The sequence below is a fragment of the Leguminivora glycinivorella genome, chromosome 1 (genome assembly GCF_023078275.1).
Source record: "Leguminivora glycinivorella isolate SPB_JAAS2020 chromosome 1, LegGlyc_1.1, whole genome shotgun sequence".
NCBI classification, from domain to species: Eukaryota; Metazoa; Arthropoda; class Insecta; order Lepidoptera; family Tortricidae; genus Leguminivora; species Leguminivora glycinivorella.
The window spans coordinates 30,548,542-30,565,827 of NC_062971.1; the positions used below are offsets into that span (position 1 = coordinate 30,548,542).

Genomic DNA, 17,286 nt, shown 5'->3' on the forward strand with positions numbered 1-17,286 from the left:
ATGCTCTTGAAACACACTGCCTTAAGAATCAAACAAGCTTCCCATGCACTCATCACAAGTCAGTTTGATCACTGTCAACAAATACTTATAGTAAATCTAAGAACACACACTTCAGTAAATTTCATTGACATCCAGCGTCGTTTATACAAACTACAAGTGTAGGTAAGCACCATATCAACCGAAACATATAACTAACTTGTGGCCATTAACATTACAGAAATCTACTGAGATAGTTCAGATACTGTAACTGACACCCAGCGTCATAAAATTAATACGAACTACAAATGTATCGGCAGTCGGCAAAACGCCTCACACTGTCGCTTATCATAAGGAGCTTCATAGGAGTCGATCAAGGCATCCGGGCTCGGAGGAAATATGGACTGGAGTAGCCTTTCAGTTACTTACCCCTCTGCCAAAAAACTTGAACAAATGTTCATAAAGTCACGTAAATACAATTTCACAATCGATTCATGCTCATTCACAGAATCGCCACGACACATATCACTGGTAATTAAAAATGCCCGCTTGTGCTGTGAACACTTGTAATAAGCGCTCAAATACCTCAAGTTTGCAAAAAGATGGCATAATATTCCATTTGTAAGTAGTTTTAATATTGTTATATTACTGTTTTTATTATCTAAATGATAATATTTTTGTCATACGTCATCGAATATCGATTTATGTGATCGAATGCAATCGATTTGAAATTTGTTGGTGGGTAGAAATTACGTCACGAACACTCCCCACGAGACTTCGATTTTTTGCTGTTTAAGAAGTTATATACCTAATGTGGTTTACAATAGGGTCGATATTTATATATCAATTTATTCATAAAAAGACGCACTCCCCACGAGACTTCATTTATATATTTTGTAAGAATTAACCTAATTTCAATTAGAATAGAGCATATATTATAATAATATTGACAAGGATAATAAAATTGAAAATTAGAAAAATCATTTGACCGAGACTTCGTCGTAGAGATGTGGGCATGGTCGATGAAATACCAACTATCGATAAAAAAGTATGATTTGCAAACCTTGATCACACAATTCATTTGAAATATATTTGCAATTTTCCGAAAGAGAATGATTTGAGTTTTATTACATGTACTTAATAAACTTTACACTTTGAACCAGTATTGAAAACAGTTAATGAAGACTAAACCATTTCTAGTTTATTTATTTAACCAAGTTTGTCTATAATGATTTAGTACCACCAACCGCAGTAAACGTTGTTGATTAGTTAGTCTGGAAAAATAAATTAATGTTTTGTCAAAATGTCAAATATTTCTTTACCTACTAATCCTATTATCCATCGCTAGTCCACCCGCGTGATACCTACTACCCAGGATTGTCATTAGTGAATTTTAATATGATTATAATAGTGCCAAACATTAAACAGATCTAGAAAAAACAACGACATCATTAAAATTATAATTTGCTTCATTAATTATTATCGACTTCAGTTATCGATGCCTGCCTCATCCCTATAGTTTGAGACACACACGTGCGCATTTAGTGTCCGTATACACTGTGTTTCTACGAAGTATTTCCATGTGTGATATGTCTGTGTGCATCATAATGAGCATGTGTTATTTTTTTATCATAATGTGCGTGTGTATTGACAATAATATTTTTTGCATTTGTGAGTACTCCTTTACATGTGTTATTTCCTCACCTCCCGCGAATCTTGGCAGAATTATTTGTACGTAGACGGAACATGAAGGCTACTCCAGTCTATATTTCCTCCGAGCATCCGGGCCGTATATAAAGAGGGGAACAGGGAGTTCAAAGGCGCTCGACTGAATCATCAACCTTTTGCGACGGAAACAGAACACTGTCCTACCCATTCTCTGTATGAATACTTCAAATCTTTTACCTACGTATAACCTATGGAATAATTTTTAAGAAAAAAAACCGCCTTCCTTTGGGGTTCTGGTGATAAATACTTTCAAATGTTGGATTATGTTATCAATTCGTCTGTATATTTTTTAATGTTTGTTATTCGATATCTCCGTCATTTCTGAACCAATTTTGAAATCTGGATGATTCTGAAGTACTTACAGATGAGAATGATTATCAGAACGGAACTCTAACCAGGGGCGGCTCACTCTTCACCAGCAGTTCCACTGCACCAAATGTCACTGTTCTGGACGTAAGTGCATGCTGTTCTTATAAAAATACCAAAGTCACTATAAGTGTGCCGTTCAGATTTGAGGAGTTCCGTTCTGACCATCATCAGCAATTCCACTGCACCAAATATCACTGTTCTGGACGTAAGTGCATGCTGTTCTTATAAAAATACCAAAGTCACTATAAGTGTGCCGTTCAGATTTGAGGAGTTCCATTCTGACCATCATCAGGAGTTCCACTGCACCAAATGTCACTGTTCCGTACGTAAATGCATGCTGTTCCTTTAAAAACACAAAAATCACCATATGTATGCCTTTCACATTTGAGGAGTTCCCTCGATTTCTCTAGGATCCCATCATCAGAACTGGGTTCTGAGAAAAATGGGACCAATCTGTATGCATATAGATTCAATCAAAAAAAAAATTTTAAAATCGGTCTAGTAACGACGGAGATATCGAGGAACAAACATAAAAAAAAAAAAACATACAGACGACTTGATAACCCCTTCCTTTGAGATTTGGAAGGCGGTTAAAAATTATATTTTGATTCTATATGACCAATCCCCTTGAGACTTTGGAATTATATCAACGTGCTTGCAAGGCAAGCGACAATCTGGGACGTATTGCACAAATACAAATCAAGCACCATCAACGCAAGCTACCTAGCGGTACTAGCTGACGGGCGGGCAGGCCGGCGGCTGCGTGAACACGGCCGTGTAGTTGACGATGAAGTAGAGGACCACGGAGCCGAGCGAGGAGCCCACCTGCGTGGCCACGCCCGTGGCGCGCATGCCGCGCGCGCCGCCGCGCCGCGCCCAGCCGTATACCCACATGCGCGCGTACGAGATTATGGCGCTCACCACCGTCCATGACGCGATCTGGAAACGAGGGGTATGATGTCATTATGTATTATGCTGTCAATTTTAAAATAGTCGCAATATTTCGTAGTACGGAAAGTTTTATAGGTACTTTTTTTAGTTTTACTGCTGAATGGAGTTGATCAAGATCACTAATTCATTGTAGTAAATTAATGAATTAATAATCTATTGTTGTGACTAGAACTAGAAGAAGTGTGAAGGCCACTATGTGTAATATGTAGTCATTGTAATTTTTATTTCCTGATTGATTAAGTTAAAGTCACCGTCAATAGAATTTGTGAACAATGTAAACAAACCTTGTAGTCAAAATGTCTTTAATTTCCATTCTAACTCATCAGATACCGGCTAAATCCATGTGTTATTTAATCAATTCATCTCACATTATGATCCTCAACCTTTAAAATAATAAAATTGTGCTAAAATATTGATATTTTACATAATACTTTGTTTACATTGTTCAGAATTTCTATTGACGGCGATTTTAGAAGCTCAATTTCCAATAAAGCAGTTTATAAAGGTACTCAGACTCACTATTAAAACGGCTCCGCCGACATTTTGATAGAGCGGCGGCTCGGGGCTCATGAGCGCCGTGGCCATGATGTAGGCGAGCGGCACCGCCGCCGCCGTCAGCACCCCCGCCAGCACGCGGCTCGGCAGCGGCGCCAGCCACACGCCCGCCAGGCACGCCGCCGGGTTCGCCATCGAGCCCAGCGTCACCGACAGGTGGTACGCCAGGTTCCCGTACGGAATGCACGAGTACGACTGCACGGACGGCAGCACCCCGTTTGAGAGCGCGTTCAGAACTCCCATCAAAACCAACACGGAAAGCCAACTTCCTCGGTGAAGCGCCACCGGCTCCGATGTCGCTTCGTCGTCCTTCTCGGCCGCGGCGGGTTCTACGCGCTCCGATGCGAATCCTTTGTATAGATCTACTATCACGAAGCTGGCCAAACTCATCGCCGACAAGCCCGCCAGCAGCATTAGAAAAACGGTTGAGTCGAACCGCGGCGGTGAGTAAATCGGATACATCTCTGTGCCCTCATCGTTGAGTACGCACGTGGGGTCGCCGCCGACTCCCTGAATGAGAGCTAAGATAGCCGGGATGAATCCGCTCAGGCCTTCGCCGACTAAATACGTCGCGAGATACACGTCTCGGAAGTGCCTCAAATACGGATAGAATAAAACGGAGCTCGTACATCCCACGAGCGCCGCGAAGAAGGTTAAGAGGAGGAATGCGACGGAGCGGTTCCCGACTGTTTGATCGTAAAGGAAGGCATTGAGCGCGAGGGCGAGGGTTCCCACAACTAGTAATCCGTAGATGTAGGGCGAGTCGGAAGCGTTCGGTCGGAAACGGCGCATTATTGCATAAGCCACTAATCCCAAGTTGGCAAGTTGTATAGCCAGGACCATGGAGGACGGCAGAGCCCAGCCCTCGGGCAGGCGCTCGACGAGCAGCGGCAGCTGCACGTAGAGACCGTTGACGCCGAGCCACGTGCCCACGCCCCAGCAGGCCAGCAGCACGTCCAGTAGGACGCGGCGTTGTGTTCCCCACATCGTGCGGTCGCTGTCTGAACTCAGGCAAGGGATGCGCTCTCGGTCCTCGTTCAACCTGGAAGAAGCGAGATTCATGAATTAGACATTTTTGAATACACGAAGAATTATGTCATACCATCAGCTTAAACGTACACGTACGTTATCTCACTTTAGGGTTACACGCACTACCGGCGATTAAGAAAGAGGATGAGAGAGAGAATTATCTTAAAACGAGGGACCACCAAGCCCAGTCAGCGCGGGTGTCCTAATATTGTGCGAATGCATGCGGTAGATATATTTAAGTGCTTATCTGTCTGATGTATCTATGTACAGTCGTTGATTACGATAACAACTATTCTAAATATTACCTACCTGATATCATTAAATTATTACAACACGTATACCAGATATATCGGCTTAGTGAAAGTAAATACAAAAGCTTGTTTTGTGTTCCAATTGGTTCCAACTTCCGAGCTATCCAGTGAAAGATTGTTGTCTATAAGCAGAGGATCTTTGACAACTGTCTAATGTATGTAGGTAATTTCGGGAGTGCGTCTTCGAACTCTTCGAACCGTATCTTAACACTTTCTAAACCGAACCGTATCCATACGGGGAAACCCATGTAACGGCTACGTTCGTCTGGTCGGGTTCTTGGTATGTATCTAGACATATTTAACGCGGCAGCTGTAAATAGTCAGGGTCAAGTCAAGTACTTCGTTAAATAGTAAAAAAAATATTGGGGTCCCGGACACACACCAGAAGGGTCGTGTCGTGGGATTCGTGGGCGAATACCAGTTAGGGATTATGGTAAATGGCAAATGATGATATAGATGAGATAAGTCAGGGCAGGTGGGTAATAAGGTGGAAACCCCTGGCAGCGCACGTGGCTCTGTCGCGCCAGTGAGATAGATATCTTTTCGTTTCGTGAGAGCGATTGTGCCATTCGGCTAGCCACCCTGACCTAGATAATAAAAAAACATCAACTAGAAAATTCTAACTTTGATTAAGTATATTTAATTAATAAACTGCTGCTAACCTTGGCCAGCTTAACAGGAATTTAATGATGATTGAACTACCAATTACTTACCTACGTAGTCTATTTTTAAGGTTCTTACCAATCAATACCGCGGTGTATGATGTGCTTCGTTAATTATTTATTATGAAATACACGTAACAGGTAAACGTAAGCGAACTAAAATGACAATGAAATATGCAAAGAGAACATACCCGTCACTCATGTTGATTAACAAACAATTAACAAGAGGTAAAATGCAGCATAAAATGCCAACTTGTAATAAATTAATACAGGAAAGAATGAGGTAAAGTTAAATAACTAGAATACGGTCCGCATCCCAAGGCTTTTGGTAAGGAACTGAGAGTCTGAAGTAAACCCAGTATAATATGTGCTCTCTAGAGGTAAAGACTAGTTATTCTTTACGCACGACGAGTCAAATGAGATCCGAATACTAATATTAAGGCTGCTTTCAAAAAAAACGTCAAAATAATGTAAAATTGATAGTTTTAGTCGGTGAAATACTACACTTTCCGTTATCCAATAGATTTATTTAATTCAAGTTCCAGTTAGAGCATATTATTATCTTGATTTTTATAAGAATGGATTTTTGAAAACTAACTCACTAAATTAATTATGAATTTTTCTCTAATGCACGTTTAGAAAAACGCACGTATAGAGCTGAATCAGTCGATCTTATTTGTAAAATTTGGACAATTTTGAATATTAAAACGGGTAAATTTATAATTCGTATATCCTGTACCACAATCATTTCAGACTAGATTTTTATTTTAAGTTTTTGAAAAAGAGTAAACTAGCCTAAGGCGAATTCAATTTTTTTCAGAAATTACCTAAAATTAAGTGACAATTTCTTTGAAAATCTACATCACATCGAAGTAAGTTTTGTACTAAATTAATCTGCAACGTTTACTTAAATTGCTGTTATGCCTTAGTGATTATAAATTGCTATTATTGATTTTTGCCAATTTTTTGAAAACGAGCCTTCACCGGTACAATTATTACCACTTTTGGACATTTTCTCATATTTTGTTAGACCAAGTAGAAAAAGTCCTATAATGTGATATATATTTATAAACTACTCGCAAAGCCCTTTAATTTGATACCACACACCGTATGATCGAGCGCTCGGTTGCGATTTCACTATTTTTAACACGAAAGCCCTCTTAATTAGAACTTCGCTCCCAACTGAGAAGTGAGAACTGCACAGAATGCTCGTCGTGTCAAGCTTTAGCAACAATTACAACTCAACTTATCAATTACAAAATGTTATTAATGTTAGACGTGTATCTGTCAACAATTTATCTAATTCGCAGTTTAGTTATAAGTATCCACACTAATATTATATTATAAATGGGAAAGTGTGTGTGTCTGTTTGTTTGTCCGTCTTTCACGACAAAACGGAGCGTCGAATTGACGTGATTTTTAAGTGGAGATAGTTGAAGGGATGGAGAGTGACATATAGGCTACTTTTAATTTCGTCTCTTTCTAATGCGAGCGAAGCCGCGGGCAAAGGCTAGTTTAGAATAAATATGATGCCCTTAACTAGGTATACGTTCATCATCAGATTTCATTTAAAGAACACTTTAAGTTAGAGTTACGTTATATAATAGTTATTTATTATACAGGGGGGCAAAGTAGTATTTTAACACACGAGAAGTAAAATACATTTGCACCCGAGTGTAACACAAAACTTTTCCCCTCACTATAGCGAGGAAACTACAACGCAAAAATGCGTTTATCACTGCTTCCACTAGTTCCACAGGTGGTAAATCATCTTTATTACTAGATTCTCAGATCAATTTTAAAGCAGTTAATTTGACTTTATTCAAGGTCAAATGACTTTACCCGCTAGTGGATAAAATGCGTTTTTACCCGCTGATATTAAAGGACAAAACACGTGTTTTCGAGCTAGTGAGGGGAAAAATAATTTCTTCCACATTTCTAATTACACATAACCAAATGGCGAGACTTGCCCCTAGTGAAATCGGATGTAAGAATTTCGATTCGTTATGCATGCTGGTTTCTTTAGTACCTTCAATCATTATGATACAAATAAACCTTAATAACATTTAAGAATTCACTTTAAGTTTTTTCCTTTTTGGTTTGCAATAAGGCGCCATTCATTTATTACGTAAGATTTATCTACACTCCCCACCCTATTTAACCAACCCAACTTTAAAAAAAAAATACAACTGTATTACGCACGAATTCAAAGGAACAAAATAATACACAATTGGTTAACTTTGCATGTCAAAATAATAATCAGCTTAACTCATTGAGCGATTCAAATTATACCTCAACTACACTGAAAGCCCAACGTCTTCAGCACAGCACAAGGAAAACAGTAGGTAACTGTATAATAACAAATAAAATCAAAGCAAATAAATTTAAATTGAATGTTCTCATCTCAAATATATTTATCCATTGCCATTTGCCAACATAAGGAAACAACTCAAAATTTGCATTGTGTATTGCCCCACAGGTAGATAACATTTTGAACAATTAGAGTGCCTTTTTCAGTTGGTTTGGTGAAAAATATTTTTCCCCTCACTAGCCCGGAAATACGTGTTTTGTCCTTTAATACCAGCGGGTAAAAACGCATTTTATCCACTAGTGTGTAAAGTAATTTGACCTTGAATAAAGTCAAATTAACTGCTTTAAAATTGATAAAAGTAGGTGAATCTAGTAATAAAGATGATTTACCACCTGTGGAACTACTGGAAACAGTGATAAACGCATTTTTTGCGTTGTAGTTTCCTCGCTATAGTGAGGGGAAAAGTTTTGTGTTACACTCGGGTGCAAATGTATTTTACTTCTCGTGTGTTAAAAAACTCGCAAGTTCAGGATTATATTCTCGAACCACTCGCTTCGCTCGTTTTTCAATTCCACACTCGGCGTTAAAATACAACTTTGCCCCCTTGTATAACAATAGTTATTTGTTATACAAGGGGGCAAAGTTGTATTTTAACGCCGAGTGTGGAATTGAAAAACTAGCAAGTGAAAGGATTCTATAGTTGAACCACGAGCGAAGCGAGTGGTTCGAGAATAGAATCCTGAACTTGCGAATTTTTTAACACACGAGTAGTAAAATACATTTGCACCCGAGTGTAACACAAAACTTTTCCCCTCACTATAGCGAGGAAACTACAACGCAAAAAATGCGTTTATCACTGCTTCCAGTAGTTCCACAGGTGGTAAATCATCTTTATTACTAGATTCACCTACTTTTATCAATTTTAAAGCAGTTAATTTGATTTTATTCAAGATCAAACTACTTTACCCACTAGTGGATAAAATTCGTTTTTACCCGCTGGTATTAAAAGGACAAAACACGTGTTTCCGAGCTAGTGAGGGGAAAATAACTATTGTTAATGTTATGCAAACATGTTTCCGCAAAACGTCGCTTGAACAATGGTTGCTATACACATGTTTATGAAAAGCATGCGTGTGTTGCTGCCTTTATCTACATTTAAAGTTTTGAAACAGTTGAGTTCATATTGAATACCGCTCTGTGAGTAGTGTATACAGAATGTCCACAAATGACTCACAGCACTGACTAACCGAATCAAAAGTGGTCCAGTCCACGGAAGAAGAATAATACGTACTTATAGGTAGATACTCGTACCTACTTTAATTGGCAAAAACGTGCAGCGAGATCGTTTGTATTAATTCTATTGCACAAAAAATCCAAAAGGATGGTCATATTGGTCATAGATGGTGTTGCCTGTAGCTGTGCGATGGTCAAAGATGGTGTGTCTTTAACTAATAATACTGGTTAAAGTAACACGATGGAAACGGATTATCCATACTAATCCATACTAATATTATAAATGGGAAAGTGTGTGTGTCTGTTTGTTTGTCCGTCATTCACGGCAAAACGGAGCGACGAATTGACATGATTTTTTAAGTGGAGATACTTGAAGGGATGGAGAGTCACATAGGCTACTTATTGTCACTTTCTAACGGAAGCGAAGCCGCGGGCAAATGCTAGTATAATATAAAATAAACGACCGGGTGTCCGTTGAATGTTGATCATGATGCTGTAAACTATGTTAAAACGATCGGTGTGTAGGTATAATAATTATAATAAGTTAACTATATAGGCGATATACTTAATATCCATATTTGTTTTGTGTGTTGTTGATTTGCCGACAAAGTATCTAATGTTGGTATTAAGCTTGTCAAAATTTGCCTAATTTAATAATTACCTGTTAAATTAATAGTTTAATTGACTGACCACTGACTTGCCGTAAAAAACTTACTAAAAATGTACTAAGAAAAACGTTAAACACGAACTAGCTGTTACTTAATCATAACTACTTATACAAAAAGTGCTTTCTTATAACATAAACCTTTTAAACTGTTTCAGGCATGGAATTAGCATAAACAGGAAACGTGTGTTAGGTATCCTAAATGTGTACCTATGTCCAATTACACATAATATCCAATTACAATTACGACTAGAAAAAAGTCATGAATAGGTGTTTTGTAAACATCGATACTGATAGGTATGACAAATGCCGTAAAATTGTTATTTGGCACGTGAAAAGCTACTGGCCTTTTACTCGTATCGAGTCCGTACGTTGTATGTAACATGCATAGGTATTGAAAGTTCAAGAAAGGTACAACGTGCAACGCTAGAACGCTACGCTCAGATGATGACGCAAGTGTCTCTGAATTCTTCTTTGTTCAAGTTCCTAGTTTAAGATTATTTGAAAATATACCAATATCTATATTTTGAAATTAATGACACACTGGCTTCCTTAATAAACCCCTCAAAGTATGTTTACTGTTTTATTTTATCTATAACAAACCAAATCAAGAGTTTTCTAAGAGTTCCAGTAAGTAAAATTATTCATCAAGAATATGGAAGTTACAAACACAAACTACCTATCTACAGCATGCATCAGAGCTTGACCCAGCTCTGCGACAGTTTCAGTAACTGCGTCTGCGCACTGGTCCTTGAGGTCTTCATCTTCAGCCCTCATAACACAACTTACACAACACTACACTGTTCAATACTTCACCAAAACTACACGGAAAAAACAACAGAATTTAGTGTAAAATGACTGAACTATATGAGAAATGCAGTTAGGTTTTATAGGACTCTGTAGTCTTTATCTAAATGTGCGTGTTATCAAATTAACCGGTCCATCCCAAGTAATAGCTCTTAATTGACGCATTTAAATGTTATTTAAAACAAACGTAAAGCAGTTTAACGGAACTTGATCAATCGACCTTCTGAGTAGAGAACAGAGAATGCGTATGCGTAACTCTTCATGCGTAACGTAACTAATTATATGATAAATAGTAAATACTGAGGCGAACTGTGCAAATGAATTAATGAACCGTGTAACGTTGTGACGTAGATATATGCCAGATAAAAACCATGCCCAATTTTATATTATCATTAAGTACACAAAGAAGTTAGGCAATGAAAATAAGCAGGTCATTCAAGAAGACTTGAATTCGTAAGTAACTTTATCTGTCTTTCAAGCTGACCTATTTGTCTGTGCGTTACCTTCACACCAGTGAACTAATTGAAATGTATTTTAGTATAGAGATAGTTTGTGATCCGAGAAGTGTTGTGATTTTAAATAACATTTAAATGCGTCGAGTTATAAGCGTCATCATTCCATGCAGAATACAGAGACTAAGTTACATATAGGTAAGCCCTATTCCGTAACAATTAAGATAATAAATAATAATAATAAATATTATAGGACATTCTTACACAGATTGACTGAGCCCCACGGTAAGCTCAAGAAGGTTTGTGTTGTGGGTACCCAGACAAGGATATATGTATATAATATACAAATACTTATATACATATAAAACATCCATGACTCGGGAAGAAATATATGTGCTCATCGCACAAATAAATGCCCTTACCGGGATTCGAACCCGGGGCCGCGGCGTAACAGGCAGGGTCATTACGCGCTAGGCCAGACCGGTCGTCAAAATGAGATGTTCGTCAGATCAGGTTGGCACATATGTTTATCTTTCGATTTTACTCTCTTACCTGACTTAAATAGTGGCATCATATATTAAGCTGATTTCGTATCCTAATGATGATTAACAGCATTAGTCCATATTTTTATTAATAATATAACTTTCTCTAAGCAGTAGTACTCGTACTTATAAGTAATGGTATATATTAACTTAAGTGGTAGTCATAGGGCTTACGGAAAAAAACTGCATTTTATGCAGAAAGCAAGCCACTTTGCACAGCGATACTAGGGACCAATACAAATGATTTCATCTGAGGAAACACGATTTTCATCCACTAGAATTCAAGATGGCGGACATTTTCCAAAATGGCGGCCGCATATTTTTAAAAATTTATAGAATCATAACGGCTGCACCGATTTTGATGGATGGGGTGTCTTTCAGTTCGTATTGAAGTGCTTATCAATATAAAAAAATAACATCATAAAAAAATAAGATGGCGGCCGAATAATAAGAAAAATATGAAATATTCAAACTTTTTTTTTCATTCTCACGAAATTTACAAATAGTTTTTCTATGATATGGCCACATTTGTGTATATTTAAATTAAACCTCATAATATTATCTACACAATAAAATAAAAATCATGAAAATCCGTTGAGTAGTTTTTGAACTATACCCATTTCAAATGGAGCGCGCGGATTTGAAAGACGTTTTCGCACATGATGTAAAAAAAATTGTAATCATAACGGCTGCACCGATTTTAATGGTTGGGGTGGCTATCAGTTTGTATTAAAACATTTATTCATATAAAAATTAAAATCATTTAAAAAAATTAAAGATGGCGGCCGAATAATAAGAAAAATATGAAATTTTCATTTTTTTTTAATTCTCACGAAATTTACAAATAGTTTTTCTACGATATGGTCACATTTTTATTTATTGAAATAAAATCTGATAATATCATCTGCAAAATAAAACAAAAAACGTTAAAATCCGTTCAGTAGTTTTTGAACTATACGCATTGCAAATGAACCGCGCGGGTTTGAAAGAAGTCTCGTACCGCTATACACGCAAGACTGATTATTTATTTTGGTCACAACTTACTATTATATTACTATTCAGAATCAATGTTTTTAGTATTTATATACATTATTAGTATTTTATTCCGAGTTTAGGTATATTTAGATAACCCCCGTAAACTTTGATGGTCATAATTTTTATGTTAATACGTAAAAGAACTTAAATGCACATAACATAACATTTGTATTAATAGCAATTGTCCTTTCCGAGGACTCCAAAGATAATTTTCGACAACTTCTGTAGGGGGTTACAGAAATATCTATGTATAAAATAACTTATTTTCTGCTTCTCGTCTACTTAGTCTACGTTTCGAGATGGTTTGCTTGTTATACGACAAGGAGCGTATGTTTTGTAGTGCTAACGATGTTGGTGGGATGCTGGTTATTAATTTTGGTTGGAAACAGTTCCTTGCGCACCAAGTTCACCGATAAATGTGGAGTCTGCGGATCATATATAGGCCGCAGGTGAACTTTTTAAGCTTGGCCATTATTCCTGGAGGAAGACACTGTTATGTTAGTATGACAACCAACAAGGCTTGTTCCAGAAACTGTAGCCTGTTGATGTTATTATTAGTGTGGTGATTTTTTTTTTCTAAACAATTTACTCCCTCAGAGAACATTTATTTATCAGCTATTTCAGGGTAAACCATAGGAACGTAACCGGAAAAAGCTGATGGTCTCATTGTACCTCGCGCAAAAGATATGGCGGAACAGGGAGTCGCGCGTATCATCAGATCTTCCGATACAAATGTCTTGGTATTTAAATAAAATCTACTGGAGTCTGAAGTACGGGTGAAGGATAGACGCAAAGTCAGTGGCCAGATTCGGATTTGGACCTAGCTTAGAGCCCGAAAGGTCTTTGCCTCATGAAGAGGCCTCGAGTGAGTTCAGGGTGGTAACGGGTACTAGTGTCCCATGCCCTTTGTTGTTTGAGTTTATCTCGCAGTTTGTAGCCGTGGAGGCTTTCAAGATGTTACTTGCGAGATCTGACGTGATGTAAATGGAGGCAGGAATGTCGGCAAAACGACACTTTACGAGTGCCTAAGCCGCCAAACCATACTGGAAAACAGGCCTGAGTCCATGCTTGCTCACTAAAATATGTGTTAAGAACGGTCCCAATTTGGCATTTAAGCATGGGATCTATGGAGCTAATTATATTGGGAAATTTCCAAGTCTTATCTAGTATATTTTCTTAAATGAGAATAACCTGCCAGAGTATAAGTTATAAAATAGCCAACACTTTGGATCCTGGAAGACCGACTGCTCTTCGTGGCTTTCACGTCTTTACGTCTGACACCACTTCTTTTTTAAATACAAAAGAAAAAAAAACATGTTCTAAAACATTGTTTGCACACCCTGAAGTTATACCAGCTTTGATAGAAACATCGCAGTAACTACAAAGTCTTCCTGGAGGAATAATCGCCATGCTTGAAAAGTTCACCTGAACTTGGTGAGCAAGAAACTGTTTACCACCAAAAATAAATTAGTAACCAACATCGGCAGCACTTGCGCTCCGTGTCGTATAACAACGCCCCATATTCTGGATATTACTTCTGTGCCTATGCCATCATCCTGGGGTTGGAAGACGTACAATGATAGTTGGGTGCTGCAGTGGTCTGAAAACAGGGAGATATGGTATGAATGGGAATACTTGGACAATTGCGGTTGTGAAACAGGCTGCGAAACAATACGCTGTACGTGTTGTGGGTCTACCCTGCGCAATGCAAATAATGCAATGTAACATTTGCACAGGCAGCTGCCAAAATAAAAAGTATTTTGCAAAAATGATATTATATATTATTATTTATTCATTATTTCCTTGTATTTTGATATTATTTTGAATCACTCTTCTATCTTTTAGTATAACCTAGACGAGAAGCAAAAAATAAGTTTGTTTTAATATATGTTTCCGTAGCCCCCTACAGAAGTTGTCGGAGATTATCTCTAGCCTTGAAAAGGAGAAGTGATGCAAATGTTATGTGTACCTATTTAAGTTCTTTTACGTATTAAAATAAAAATTATGACCATCAACGTTTACGGGGTTATATAAATATACCTAAACTCAGAATAAAAAACTAATAATGAAAATAAATACTAAAAACATTGATTCTGAATAATAATATAGTAAGTGGTGACCAAAATAAATAATCAGCGTGTATAGCGGTACGAGACTTCTTTCAAACCCGCGCGCTTCATTTGCAATGCGTATAGTTCAAAAACTACTGAACGGATTTTAACGTTTTTTGTTTTATTTTGCAGATGATGTTATCAGATTTTATTTCAATAAATAAAAATGTGACCATATCGTAGAAAAACTATTTGTAAATTTAGTGAGAATAAAAAAAATTGAAAATTTCATATTTTTCTTATTATTCGGCCGCCATCTTTAATTTTTTTAAATGATTTTAATTTTTATATGAATAAATGTTTTAATACAAACTGATAGCCACCCCAACCATTAAAATCGGTGCAGCCGTTATGATTCTAAATTTTTTTACATCACGTGCAAAAACGTCTTTCAAATCCGCGCGCTCCATTTGAAATGGGTATAGTTCAAAAACTACTCGACGGATTTTCATGACTTTTACTTTATTATGTTGATAATATTATCAGGTTTAATTAATATATATACAAATGTGGCCATATCATAGAAAATTTATTGGTAAATTTCACGAGAATGAAAAAAAAAAGTTTGAAAATTTCATATTTTTCTTATTATTCGGCCGCCATCTTAATTTTTTTGTTTTTAATTTTTTATATTAATAAAAGCTTCAATACGAACTGATAGACATCCCAACCATCAAAATCGGTGCAGCCGTTGTGATTCTATAAATTTTTAAAAATATGAGGCCGCCATTTTGGAAAATGTCCGCCATCTTGAATTCTAGTGGATGAAAATCGTGTTTCCTCGGATGAAATCATTTGTATTGGTCCCTAGTATCACTGTGCAAAGTGGCTTGCTTTCTGCATAAAGTGCAGCTTTTGACCATAATTTCGCCGTAAGCCCTATGACTATGGTAAGTTTCATTATTAAAAGCAATATTATGGAACTAATATTAATTAACAGTATGTAAATTGTACACGTACAGTGAGCTGAGAAAGCGCATGGAGAAGTTATGAATGTATTCATTGATAAATTCGCCATGCACTTTTGCAGCTTACTGTACAGTCAGCAGCAGAGAAAATTACTCTTCCCGGCATAGAAGTCTGTATGTATGCAAAAAGTATTGCTAATTGTACCTATTATGAATGCTTGCAGCTCTCAGTACTAATCATATGACCAGGCGTACTCACGTGCCGTTGGAAACTTTCCAGTAATGCGATTTTATTTTTGTACAGGAATTGAAATCTTTCATTTCTATAGTGAAAGTTTTCTTCAGCTACTGTGACTTTTTCCTTTTGTTTCAACAATCATTCCCGCTTTTTGAAACATTTTTGTAACTTGCAAAGGTGCGGCTCATATATTCAGTAAATGTTTCATTAAAAAAAAATTAAACGCGTATTCAGACAGTAGGTACGTAAGATTAAATAAAATAGCATACTATTTTTATTTTTTCTTTCATAAAGGATCCCATTCAGGAAGGTCAAATGGAAAAAAATGTCTTACGTAATAAATGAATGGCGCCACATTTGTAACGTAACACACACATCCTTGTGTCATGAAATAGTAAGAGGCAATCAGTGGTACTTATTATACTATATGTCCAAGGATTAGTTGACATGAATTATCTGATAAGTAAATGAGTCTCAGTGAATGCATGCCTAGGGGCAAAGTAAACTATGATAAGGCCGCAATGCTCTTATCTCATAAGTTGCGAAGATAGGTAAACACCTCAGACTTTAAAATTAGTAAAACAATTCTATTATTATGTTAATTTTCAGCATCAAACGTTTAGGGATGAAATGGAATATGATTCATGTTAGTATGTCTGAAACAGACTCAACACACAATACCCACATGTATGTTATGTATGTTATAATAATATAACACTGCTATTCGCCAACAAACTGGTTCCAGTTTGGCGAAAAAAAAATGTAATACATTGGTCATAAGTTTTTTGAAATAAATAAATTTTAAAAAATATATATAGGTATACAATGAGAAAGTAAACTGAAAATGAGATATGATTTTTAATAAAATTTTCTTAAATACATTTATTTTTTTAATATAAATACATATATGTGTTTATTGTGTACCTACTGTATATAGTAAATGTTAGGTATTAATTAACAATTTGTCTGTGTTTGATAAGGATCCTAACATAAGATGTTGGACTTAAAATTTTTATATAAAAGTAAATGATTTTATGACAAAAACAGATGATGGGTTAAACAGTCACTCAAATTTTATTTTTACTTTTTTATTTCGTTAAGACCTAATGTCCTTTGAAAAGCCATTTTGCACTAAGTAAATATAAAATATTTACTTAGTGCAAAATGAAGCGAATTACTATGAAGCGATTTCCACAATACTCATAGTTAATATTATATTTTTGTCTTCAATTCTGACCAGAAATAGACTGTTGATAATATGTATATGTTATGTAAATATACATGCAAATTTTCAGGTCATTATGATAAGCATTTTATTTAACAGTCTATCTCTAATATCTTTTTAACAGGGTGACGCTAGTCTTACCTAACAGAAACACACAATGAGAACTATATTAGGAAAAT

General features: G+C 36.6%; 2 protein-coding genes across 8 annotated transcripts in view; one reads left to right on the forward strand and one right to left on the reverse strand.

Annotated features, from left to right (window-relative positions):
• Positions 1–2,668: 2,668 nt before the first annotated feature.
• Positions 2,669–17,286, reverse strand: part of LOC125242253 (solute carrier family 52, riboflavin transporter, member 3) — a 29,835-nt gene continuing 15,217 nt past the window's right edge. For 3 of the 7 annotated variants that reach the window (XM_048151037.1, XM_048150998.1, XM_048151021.1), the window contains 2 exons: positions 3,544–4,621; positions 2,669–3,012 (listed from right to left, as the gene is read on the reverse strand). In XM_048151037.1, the coding sequence (XP_048006994.1) occupies positions 2,806–3,012; positions 3,544–4,566 (1,230 nt within the window). In that variant the 5' untranslated portion in view covers positions 4,567–4,621 and the 3' untranslated portion in view covers positions 2,669–2,805. Of the gene's footprint in view, positions 3,013–3,543; positions 4,622–4,698; positions 5,123–5,772; positions 5,993–17,286 lie in introns of those variants that run through there. The other 4 variants (XM_048151005.1, XM_048151043.1, XM_048151014.1 and 1 more) reach the window with 4 other exon arrangements.
• The window catches only part of LOC125242227 (glutamate receptor ionotropic, delta-1-like), a 36,088-nt gene continuing 29,913 nt past the window's right edge, over positions 11,112–17,286 (forward strand). Inside the window, exon 1 of the mRNA XM_048150964.1 lies at positions 11,112–11,246. Within this exon, the coding sequence (XP_048006921.1) occupies positions 11,216–11,246 (31 nt within the window). The 5' untranslated portion in view covers positions 11,112–11,215. The remainder of the gene's footprint in view (positions 11,247–17,286) is intronic.